Source organism: Brassica oleracea, chromosome C3 (genome assembly GCF_000695525.1).
Source record: "Brassica oleracea var. oleracea cultivar TO1000 chromosome C3, BOL, whole genome shotgun sequence".
Classification (NCBI taxonomy): domain Eukaryota; kingdom Viridiplantae; phylum Streptophyta; class Magnoliopsida; order Brassicales; family Brassicaceae; genus Brassica; species Brassica oleracea.
In genome coordinates this window covers 25,271,662-25,283,776 of record NC_027750.1, presented here as the reverse complement: position 1 = coordinate 25,283,776, position 12,115 = coordinate 25,271,662, and the positions used below count along the sequence as shown (strand labels likewise).

Genomic DNA, 12,115 nt, shown 5'->3' with positions numbered 1-12,115 from the left:
TCTTCCTTGCTTAATTTTTTATTATTTTATTTTTAATTTTAAAAAGTTATCTGAAATCTAGTGATTGTTCGGGTTAATTAATTAAACCATATCTACAATTTGATAAGTCTTTTTTTTTTTTGGTAAAACAATTTGATAAGTTGATAATAGGATTTGGTTTGAAAATATGCTGTTATGACGCATTCACCCTTGCTTATATCCGGCTACAAGTTTAACAAAAATGTAAATTTGACTTAGATTATGAGGACAGGTATGTCTTTGTTCAAGATATTTTTTGGGTTAACATTATCTTTGGGACATTTATACTGTACACTTGCTTTATATAATCAGCAGAAAAAAAAATCACGTCGTGTTATGGCCCCATCCACTACAATATTCGGGTTTTTTTTCATATGTTTACTCTCAGACAATTCACTATTCCATGTACATTCAATCTCGTTTGAAGACTGCAAACTTTTATGTTGATGCAGCTCCGACAATATCAAATCAACTGCAATAAGTTTGATTTGACTATTTAAACAAAACTATCTTATTTTCGGCACATATATACAAACATTCCCACTCGAACCAAACGAAAATAACTCAACACGGCTTGGTTATATTTCACGTTTAGATTTCGAAAATGCATTAAAGTAGTAAACAAGGCTAATGAAAACCGGTTCTTTCACTGTTGTAGACTCTGACACTGTACGAGCTCCGAAATTTAGCAAAAAACAAAAAAAACACTTTGAACGAGTTGGGACGTGGCTAGCCGCTAGCCTAACATTTCTGTTGGATTTTTAAAAGCTCTTTGGTTCATTCTTCCCGGATGTCCCTGGACTTTTTGGATTTATTGGGCATGGGTCACATACATGGGCTTTGAGACTTCAAAACGGCCCAAATCCAGAAAAAAATGAATACGCCGTTGCCGGGGATCGAACCCGGGTCACCCGCGTGACAGGCGGGAATACTCACCACTATACTACAACGACTTTGCTGTTTACTTATGCCATCTAAAATATAAAACGCTCTCTGCAATATAGTGCAGTATGTACTTTCATACATTCTGTTGGATGTTGGCTTTCAATTTTCTATCATCAAACTGTTTCTTTGTCAATATCAAGTCCCAATCTAACACAAATAGAAACTGCAATGTGAAATTATGAATGCCATAAATCGTCATCACGAATATATACATGCTTACATGCATCATGGTAAAATTGTGGAATATGTTAAAGTTTGACGAACAATATCGCTGCCCATAAATATCCACCTTTTGACAAAACAAATACATCTACGCGTGCATGTCTCCCAGACGGCCAGAATTAAATTCGAAATTTATTGGGCGCAGGTACTTGGTGCGGATAGTACAACCGACTAAATTAAGGGTATGACTGGTTTCTCCGTTACCACCCGCAAACGCAGCTTTTGCGGTTGGTAGCGGTTGTTGGCGTTTTGCAGCAATCGCTCAAACCGTTCAAACCGCTCCAAACCGCTTCAAATCGCTATAAACCTCATAAATTCAAAAGCTGGTTTCAGCTAGCGTTTGCGGTTGCGGTTGCGGGTGGTTGCGGGAGGGTAATTATTTTTTTCTTTTTTCTTCAACACAATACAAATACAAAAATAAAAATATTCAATAAAATTTTATATTAGAATTATAAAATACTAATATATATCTATTATATTTCAATTAATATTATAAAAATTTCAAATAAAATATTTTCTATAATTTAAAAAAAATTAAACTATAACTTTCTAAATATAATTTTTATATTTATTATAATATTATAATTTTTGATATTTTTATAATTATAGAAAATGTAAATATTGTTAATTTATTATTTAACCGCCGCTGCATTTGGTAGTTAAACTAGTCATAAGTATCCCGCAAACGCAACAATTTATAACTGCAGAACCAGTCGCACAAATATTTTAAAACCGCTAGAAACCGCATCCGCAAACTTCCGCAGCCGCAACCGCAACCGCAACCGCTGCGTTTGAACCAGTCAGGCTCTAAATCGTTTCGATTTGTAAAAATGACAATGTGACACACATTTCAAAACATATGGGTGCAAATTGAAATACAGGCAAGATTTAAAGGGTCAACAAGAAATATCATTAGTCGGTTCGAGGGAGTGGTATACCTGCCGCGCCAGTTGCCGGTAGCCAGTCAACGGTTAAAGTCAATACAATATATATTTCCTTAAAAAAATGAAAAAAGGAAGCCAAGTTGTTTTCAATCTTTTCTTTGGCTTTTTCCTCCTGTGAGATTTTTCTTGCTTGAAAAGAAAACTAGAGAGAAAAAAAAAAAAAATCTAAAATGCAGCTTTAAATTCATCGTCCCAGAAGAAGAAGAGGAAGGAAGAAAATTGAGACGAAGAAGAAGAAGGGATGCATCTGTTCAATGGATGGCTACCGCCGCCTGTAGCGGAGGAGACGAAGAAGGAGAAGGAGTCGTTCGCGCGAGTCGTGAGATGCGTCAAGGAGCTTCACCGACCTGATGATCCAGAGTCTGTTTACGCCACTCTCAAGTGGATCTCCGTTATCGAACTGTGAGTCTCCTCGATTCGATCGCCAAAACCTCGTGGAGATTTTAGTGTTTTTATCTTAGAGGCTCTATTCCTCGTTCGAATTGCGATTTGAATACGTAGATGATGAAATGAAATCAAATCAACAGACGATTAGCTCAGTCCCAATGAATCGCAGGGTTTTTAAGTGTTCGTGGTTCAGAGTATGTGTAGACGAATAGGACTGAAGTGAAATTTTCAAATGTTGGACTAAGGATCCATACTAAAATCATTATACAGACTGGTTTAACTCGATTCCTGGATTGATTGTATAGTAATTTGCTTCTTGTAGCTTTTTAGTTTTGTATGTTGGTTCTTTATTTTGATGCATTTGGCTATTTTCTGTGGCTGACGCTTTTTTTTTTTTCCTTTGCAGCTATGTTAGAGCGAAAAGTGATTTGGCCGTGGAGGATGTTACTGAACTTGTGGAGATTGGCTTGCAGATTTTTCATTCGTCTCAGGATAAGTTGTATGCACAGGTTCGGAAACTAATACCATAATGAGCTCCATATTCCCATGCCTTTTTACCTTTTTTTTATGCTTACCGTTTGAATGATTGGGTTTTGGTGAAATAGGTTAGATGGGGTAATGTTTTAGTCAGGCTGATGAACAAATACCGTAAGAAGCTGTCTTTGCAAGTTGAGTGGAGGCCCTTGTATGATACCTTGATTCATGCACACTTCAGCAGGTGAGTCCTTTTTGAACACTTGGCGGGGATAGGGATGTGGTGGGTCCATTTTCTTAGATACTCTTGAAAGGGAAATTTTTGCTAGCTTTGTTTTAAATGTCTTGTTTTTTTTTCATGCTAAAAAGTTTTCAAACTTTCTCTCTTTGTAGGAGCCCGGGCCCTGAAGGTTGGAGGTTAAGACAACGACACTTCGAGGCTGTTACTTCCCTCACTCGTTCCTGTAGGAGATTTTTTCCACAAGGGGCTGCGTCGGATATATGGTCTGAATTCATGTAAGTTGTTAGCATGAGATGTTGAGATGGTAGTAGTGCTCTTTAAGATGTTATGTGTAGCTAAATTGCTCACTGTGATTAGAGACTATTAGGTGCTATTGCTCTATCACCTTTTTTTAATCTTCTTCAACCCACGTTCAGGTCTCTTTTGGAAAATCCTTGGCATAATTCCTCGTTTGAGGGCTCTGGCTTTGTGAGATTATTCCTTCCCACAAACCCCGAAAATCAGGATTTCTTCTCCGAGTAAGGACATATGTTTATTGGTGATCAGTGATACCCCTTGTTCTCTCACATTCGAATGAATCTAAACTCTTTAATATCTTTTCTTCTGACCTTGTAGAAAATGGATAAACAACTGTTTAGAGCTCTGGGATTCAATACCAAATTGTCAATTTTGGAACGGTCAATGGGCAGCTGTGCTAGCTCGTGTGATAAAAAATTGCAGCTCTATCGACTGGGAGTCCTACTTGCCCATGCTTTTTAGTAGATTCTTGAATATGTTCGAGGTGAGTGAAGTTTTCCTAGTGTTGCTAATGGATAAGTCTTTGGATTTCCAGCCTGAATGACGAGAGATCTTGTGTGGGTTTTACTGTTAAAAAAAAAAAAATTTGTGCTTTCACAAAATGTATGGAATTTGTTGAAAGGGGAGATATAAAAATTGGTATGCTTCAAAAGGCCACTGGAAATGTAAAGATAACAGAAACTAAATGAGATTGAGATATGTGTGTGTTCCAGATTGGTGTATTCTCCTTTTCTTCATACACAGAATTCTAATTTAATTCAGTTTTTAGGTTCCTGTTGCAAATGGAAGTGGATCATATCCTTTTTCAGTTGATGTTCCCAGAAACACGAGGTTTCTGTTTCCTAATAGGACTATGACTCCATCAAAGTCAATTGCACAGTCTATCGTAAGTTCATTTTAGTATTTCATTTTACTTTTTTCTTCTGCTCTAATAAATCTTTATGGGTTGAGATTCCTGGATTTTGTTTCAGGTATACTTTCTGAAACCTGGAAGTTCGGCACATGAGCAGTTCAAGAAGCTTGTCAACCTTTTAGAACAGTTTGTTTTCTTAGATAGTGACCCCTATTGTTTATTTTTCCTCTAACTGCAAGGTTTCAACCGTCGTAATTACTATTTCTCTATTTGTTTCGTATATAGGTATTATCATCCTTCTAATGGTGGCCGTTGGACTTATTCCTTGGAACGGTTTTTGCTCCACCTGGTAGTAGCATTCCAAAAGCGTTTACAGCGAGAGCAGCAGTAAGAAAATCTATGCACTACTTTTTTGTATTTAATCATATTGGCATGTGGTAGGCTCTTGCTTAGATCCTATTCCTACAGGAATCCAGATAGTCTATCAAAGGTCTGTTTAGGAAAGCCGGAAAGGATAGCTTTTGTCGAGGTGGTGTTGAAGTTGATCGATCGTGGTCAATATAGCAAGAACGAACATCTTTCTGAGACCGTTGCTGCGGCCACATCCATTCTGTCTTATGTGGAACCCTCTTTGGTCCTTCCTTTTGTGGCGTCTCGGTTCCATTTGGCTTTGGAAACGGTTTGTAGTTTTTATTCACTTCTTTTATATTGCCTGACTTTTTCATCCCTATTTTAGTCTATTTGATTTCCCCGTCAAAGAAAAGTTCTCGTCTATCAGTCTACTCACTTCATAGTAAATGTCTGTGTATTAGACGACTGCCACCCACCAGTTAAAAACTGCTATGATGTCTGTTGCATTTGCTGGCCGGTCAATCCTGCAGTCTTCCATGTCAACTGCTAAACAAGAGCTTGGTGGTGATATGGACAATAGAATGTTTCTTGGTCTTATTGGGATTTCTCTATCTAATGCATTGCTTGGAATGGATGCCAATGACCCCCCTAAAACCTTGGCAACTATGCAGCTGATTGGATCCATTTTTTCGAATGTACGCTCCTTTAACCTTGAAAATCTCCCAAACATTAATTGTTATTTGTTTTTTTTTTATCGGGTTTTATTCTTGTATTTTGTAGATGGCTGTCTTGGATGATAGTTCTGATGACATATCAATCATGACTATGGCTTCCTTCTCTGAGTGGCTGGATGAATTTTTGTGCCGTTTGATCGCTTTGTTACAGCATTTGGAACCCAACAGTGTTATGTGAGTAATGTATCACAGTCAGGATTACTTACAATTCTGCTTCATGATTGTGGCCTTTTCTTCTTTGTTATACAGCATTTGATTTTCCTCTATTTGATTTTGACCTCTCGTCTATTATCAATTACATAAAAGACTTTCTGTTGGTGCAGAAATGAAGGCCTAAGTTCATCTGCAACATCTGGAACGTTTTTGGTTGAGGATGGTCCTTATTACTATTGCATGCTTGAAATCCTACTAGGAAGGCTGTCTGGTTCTCTATATAGTCAGGTTGGTTTGTCGTTGTTACTTTGGAAACCCCTTAATACTTTTCCATGAAAGAGAAGTTTGATTGCTCGTTTGCTTTAACCTCTAATTGTCTAACAGGCATTGAAAAAGATATCAAAGTTTGTTCGGACAAATATCCTTCCTGGTGCAATTGCCGAGGTTGGGCTGCTTTGTTGTGCCTGTGTTCATTCGAACCCCGAAGAAGCAGTTGTTCAAATTGTTGAACCAATGATCCTCGCTGTTATATCTTCTCTGAAAGACACCCCTGTGACTGGGTTTGGAGGAAAAGGAAGTGCAGACACCCTTGGATCCAATAAGGTATTTATGCTTGTCAATAGTTTTTGTTCTATGCGTTCTCTTCAGTTTGCGAATTAAAAATATCCCTTATGTCTTTTTATCACCCTTTTTCAGAAAGACAAACAGACACTTTCTCCAGCGCTTGAGGCAGCTATAGATTATCAGCTGAAAGTATTGTCAGTTGCCATCACTTATGGAGGCAGCTCACTTCTTCGATATAAAGATCATTTCATCGAAGCTATCTCTTCTGCATTTAATTCCTCATCTTGGAAGGTATTATTTACTGACAAGACATCTCTGGAGTCAAATTTGTCCAATGTGTGCCATTTTTGGTGATGTGAACTTTATCTCGCTTGTCTGATGATTTGATGGGTTCCTTTAGGTTAATGGAGCTGGGGATCATCTTCTTCGATCTCTCCTTGGAAGTCTTATTCTTTACTATCCTATGGATCAGTACAAGTGCGTAATAACTCAAGAACGCTTGTCATCAACATCTTGATGCGTGTGTTTTTTGTCTCTTTATATAACAGAATGTTTCTATCCTTGTTAGATGTTTGTCTCGTCACCCTGCTGCTCCTGCTTTAGAGGAATGGATAAGCACCAAAGCTTATTCTAAGGATGAGCAGGTGGCGCATTCCAGGTGGCATGTTCCCACCAAAGAGGAAATTCAGTTTGCCAATGAGCTCTTAGACCTTCATCTTCAGTCAGCATTAGATGATCTTTTGAGAATTTGCCAATCAAACATTCACTCTGATGCAGGTAATTTCAGTCATTCCTTTGTGTGATTCATTCTTACATCAATGATATTTGCATATTTGCAATCGTATACCGATCTGCTTGGCATGTTTCATGTTAGACTTAAAGGCTGACATTTATATATTGCATTTGTAATATTAACGCAGAATGTATGGGTATCATACTTGTTTTCTCCAAAATTTTATACGCGTGTGCCTGATTGATGCTGTTTGTGGTGCAGGAGATGAAAAAACACACCTAAAAGTGACTCTTTTGCGCATAGATTCTACATTGCAAGGTGTTTTGTCCTGCCTCCCTGATTTCAGGCCATCACCTAAACACGATATGGTCGAAGAGCTGCCGTTCTTTATAGCTGGAGCATCAGGTTCCTCTGTTGGCAGTGCTGAAATACGAGAAAGAACTGCTGAGACCATCCATGCAGCCTGCAAGTAATATGTTTTCAGTAGCTGTTTTACTTGCTTCTCTCCAAAAAGCATATGCGTTCAACTGAAAATATTGCTGTGATATTTACAGATACTTATTAGAGAAAAAATCAGATGACAGCATCTTGCTGGTATTAATAATCCGCATAATGGACGCTCTGGGAAACTATGGTATTGCAGAAAGCCTTTGGCGCGCTCCCTTTCTGAAGTTGACTAGCTACATGTTTTTCTCTTGATATAACACTTTACTTTGAGTGTTTGCAGGCAGTTTGGAGTATGATGAATGGTATAATCACAGGCAGGCTTGGAAACTGGAATCTGCTGCTATTGTGGAGCCCCCAGCGAACTTTATTACTGAGTTTCATTCTAAGGGCAAGAGAAGGTAATTCTCCCTTTGTCCTAATTGAAAACCTACACATCATGATTTTAATTTCATGTAAATCTTCTTGTCTCCCAGGCCTAGATGGGCGCTCATTGACAAGGCGTACATGCACAACACATGGAGATCATCACAATCGTCCTATCATCTGTTTCGTACAGATGGGAACTTCTCTCCACCAGCATCCTTGACACTTTTGGTTGATGATCTTTTGACCCTCTGCCTGCACAATTATGAGACTGTTCGAGTGTGAGTACTTTTGTCCCATTTGTGGCTCAAATATGTAAATAAATAATTGGTTATAGGCTTAAGTTTGGGAAAGGATTTCGTCTGTAAATTTCTTCAACCAGAATTCCTTCCTTCAATGCATTAATTGACTAGGCTTTGCATTATTGTGGCATTCAGGATTGCTGGAAAATCTTTGTTGAAGCTGTTAAAGAGATGGCCGCCATTGCTTTCAAAGTGTGTTCGGTCCCTTAGTGAGAACTTGCGAAATCCTGATGCACCAGAGAATGTAGTCCTTGGTTCTTGTGGCATTCTCTCTTCACAGAGTGTTCTCAAGCATTTGACGACGGTAGACATTTAGTGTTAGTTGTTTTTGCTCTATTTTCAATGGTAAAATCTTATGTTTGTTCTGCTACTCCAGGATCCACAATCATTTTCCTCTTTTCTTCTTGGGATTCTTTCAAGGTAACCTTCTTACATCTCCTAGATCAATTACTTATATCTTTTGGCAAGGACAAATATGCTTGTAATGTTGGTGTTAAGATTTATTTTCAATCTTTTGTAGTTCTCATCACGAATCTATGAAATCCCAAAAAGCAATTATTGAGGTAAGAGGTCACTCTTTGTTACTAGGGTAAATGCCTTTTTCTTTCTTTGAGTTTTTGCCTGAAGGTTTTTTTATGTTTGCAGCTTTTTGTCAAATATAACATTCACTTTGCGGGACTGTCTAGAAACATACTTCGCTCGTTGGATAGCCATGTTGAGGGCTCTACTTCCGGAGATCTTGTTTCTCAGATCAGCTCCATGAGTTTTGATTCTTCTAGCTTGCATTGGAGGTAATTCTATAACATTGATAAATTTGTCATTGGAAATAATTTTCATATACCTATTTAAACTTTGAGTTCCCCCCATCTATCAGATTCATAATTTTGAAGGTATGAAATCATTATGCTTTTTTTTTTGTCTTTTTTCTTGTGTCAGGTACAACTTGATGGCTAACAGAGTGCTCCTTCTGTTAGCTATGTCCTGTAGGATGGACCCAGCCTTCTCCTTCAAAATCCTTAATGAAACTGCTGGTACAGATATTAGTTGGTCGTAGATATGGGAAGTATTTTCTTCATGTTATTTGAGCTTCTCCTTCTTAACTAAGGTTATGTTTATTATTCCCAGGACACTTCTTGAAAAACTTAAAGAGTCAACTTCCTCAGACGAGAATACTGGCAATTTCAGCTTTAAATACGCTGCTTAAAGAATCACCTCATAAGATGCAAGGCAAGGATCAACCTCATGTGTCTTCCCAAGAAAATGCCAACTCGTCCCTTGATTTAGCATTGAGCCAAATTTTCCAAGAGGAAGGATTCTTCAAGGAGACTTTCGAAAGTCTTTCTCATATTCATATCACTGACACTGATAGTTCCTCTAGAGGTAATCACGGAAGTTCATCCTTCCAGAGCATGGCGGACAAGTCAATCACTCGTTTCTATTTTGAATTTTCGGCTTCATGGCCCAGAACTCCTAGCTGGATATCTTTGTTAGGAAGTGATATATTCTACCCAAGTTTTGCTCGAATCTTCAAGCGTTTAGCACAGGAATGTGGAGTGCCTGTGTTGCTGGCACTTAAAAGTCCCTTAGAGGAGTTTTGTAACGCCAAGGAGAGGCCAAAACAGTGTGTTGCTGCTGAAACATTAGCAGGTTTACTGCACTCTGATGTTCATGGTCTTCAAAGTGAGTGGGATAGCTGGATAATGGTTCAGTTGCAGAATGTTATTCTTGGCCAATCAGTAGAATCCATACCGGAGTGGGCTACTTGCATACGTTATGCTGTCACGGGGAAAGGGAAACAAGGAACGAAAATTCCTATGATGAGACAACAAATTTTGGACTGTATTGTGGCACCATTGCCACCAACTGCAACCACCACTGTTGTTTCAAAGCGGTATGCTTTTCTTTCGGCTGCATTGATAGAACTATCTCCACCAAAGATGCCTGTATCAGAAGTGAAGCTGCATATCGCGCTTCTTGATGAATTGATCCGTAATATGTCCCATTCCTCAGCACAAGTAAGACTTCTCACATTCATTTATTCATCTCTGCCCCTCGTTTTCATGCTGAATCATGCATTTGAGTGTTTTTTGACAATCGAAAAGGGGTCAAAATAAAATTCTGAAAGGTCTGTTACTTCTGTGTGACTATGAACAGATAAGGGAAGCTATCGGTGTAATTCTTTCAGTTTTATGCTCCAACATTCGGCTGCGGATGTCATATCAACAAAAACATCCATCTGAAGAAGGTAGAACAGATGTTGATAGCCAACTTAAGGAGGAAAATTGGTTCAAGTTGATTAGTGCAAGAGCGTCTGAAGCTGTTACGAACATTCAACAAGCTAGCATATCAGATAGTATGGACACTTCAGCAGATGTAGATATGGAAAATGGCGATTCTCTAGATGATGTTAAATGGATGGAAACGGTATTGGCTGTCTTAATATCCGGGAGAATTTTCTTTTTCTTCCTCTTAATAAGAAATTTTGATACTAATCTCTCTCTTTTTTTTAATCCTATATATAGCTCTTCCATTTCATCATCTCATCTTTCAAATCTGGGAGGTCTTCATATCTAGGGGATGTAATTGCGGGATTCCTCTATCCGGTGATATCCTTACAGGTACAACCGTTATATTTGTTTGACTTTCTTTCTTCTAAGTTTCATTTCCATGGCTGGGAATCATGGAGTATTTATTTCAAACTATTGAAGGAAACATCGCATAAAGATCTGTCCACATTAGCTAAGGCAGCCTTTGAGCTGCTGAAATGGCGGGTTTTCCCAGGATCTCATCTACAGAAAGTCATTGAAGTTATTCTTTCTTCTGCTGATGACTCTAACTGGCGGATAAGATCTTCAACCTTGACATATCTGAGAACGTTTATGTACAGGTAATATAATTATATGTGATCTATATAGCAAGGTGACAAAAAAAGCGCTGTTGATTAACAAAGCTTATCTACTTTAACCTTTCTTGCTAGGCATACTTTCATACTCGCCCATGAGGAGAAACAGAAGATATGGAAAACAGTGGAAAAGCTCCTTGTTGATAGCCAAGTAGAGGCAAGCTCTAGTTTTGCTTTTCTCCACAAATCTTGTGAATTATACTTGTATCTGGTTATATTAAGCGCTTAGGGCTTGAAACTAATGAAATGATATAATCTGGTCTTCAGGTACGAGAACATGCTGCAGCAGTTCTAGCAGGTCTAATGAAAGGAGGAGATGAAGATTTTGCTGCAGATTTTCGTGATAGATCCTATGCAGAGGCAAACTCGATCCAAAAGAAAAGAAACCGAAGGTTTCCCTTTATTCCCTCTTAAGCATTTTCATCTTTAAGTTCTCCTCGATTTTGTTTTAGCATATGATCGAAGAAACAAATGGGTGTGTTACAGGAAATCAAGTTCAACTCAGTCCATAGCGACGGTGCATGGAGCCGTTCTTGGTTTGGTAGCTTCAGTTCTGTCTGTTCCTTATGACATGCCCAGGTTCAAACATTTTTCTACATTAAATTGTGTGATGCAGAGCTTAAAAGCTTGGGATACTCTGTGAATAATCTGAAACATCTTGACAAATGTTTCAGCTGGTTACCGGATCATGTGACTTTACTGGCTCGTTTCGCTGGTGAACCTACGCCTGTAAAATCCACTGTGACTAAAGCTGTGGCTGAGTTCCGGCGAACCCATGCAGATACATGGAACATCCAAAAAGACTCCTTCACTGAAGAACAACTTGAGGTAATGAGTTCGGCATTCGCATTTTTGTCCTTGATTAAATAAATGTATAAACCAGGAAACTTCCACATAATTACTTCACACTATCAAATAAATTTAGATTGAAGAAAATAATGTGATAATCTGTCCCAACATTTGCAGGTCTTGGCTGATACATCATCCTCGTCATCGTACTTTGCTTGATTTATGTTGGAGAAAATTCAGTTTCGTTCAAAAGACTAAGAATAATACACTTAAGGAGAGACAGTTACACCTTTGTACTCTTATACTTGTGTTATATACTATTTTTCATTTTATGCCCAACAGATGTAATGAATGACCTTTAAAATTAAAACCTTGGTTTCGGTTTATATACTTCAG

At 38.2% G+C, this 12,115-nt stretch overlaps 1 protein-coding gene and 1 non-coding gene across 2 annotated transcripts; one reads left to right on the top strand and one right to left on the bottom strand.

Moving 5' to 3' along the window:
* Positions 1–899: 899 nt before the first annotated feature.
* Positions 900–971, bottom strand: TRNAD-GUC. The gene has a single exon. It is a non-coding gene; the product is annotated as a tRNA-Asp (tRNA).
* A 1,399-nt stretch (positions 972–2,370) lies between these two features.
* On the top strand, positions 2,371–12,109 carry LOC106334476 (proteasome activator subunit 4). The gene is made up of 35 exons (XM_013772759.1): positions 2,371–2,531; positions 2,923–3,025; positions 3,122–3,234; positions 3,384–3,506; positions 3,648–3,749; positions 3,847–4,012; positions 4,298–4,414; positions 4,500–4,567; positions 4,667–4,768; positions 4,850–5,060; positions 5,194–5,427; positions 5,513–5,640; positions 5,790–5,907; positions 6,004–6,222; positions 6,316–6,474; positions 6,584–6,660; positions 6,752–6,960; positions 7,178–7,385; positions 7,471–7,550; positions 7,644–7,761; positions 7,837–8,007; positions 8,164–8,332; positions 8,405–8,448; positions 8,549–8,591; positions 8,674–8,819; positions 8,965–9,059; positions 9,154–10,043; positions 10,183–10,452; positions 10,551–10,646; positions 10,737–10,915; positions 11,006–11,087; positions 11,198–11,322; positions 11,417–11,509; positions 11,605–11,758; positions 11,897–12,109. Exons 1-35 carry the CDS (start codon positions 2,371–2,373, stop codon positions 11,936–11,938), a joined length of 5,415 nt encoding a protein of 1,804 aa, XP_013628213.1. The 3' UTR covers positions 11,939–12,109.
* The last annotated feature ends 6 nt before the right edge of the window (positions 12,110–12,115 follow it).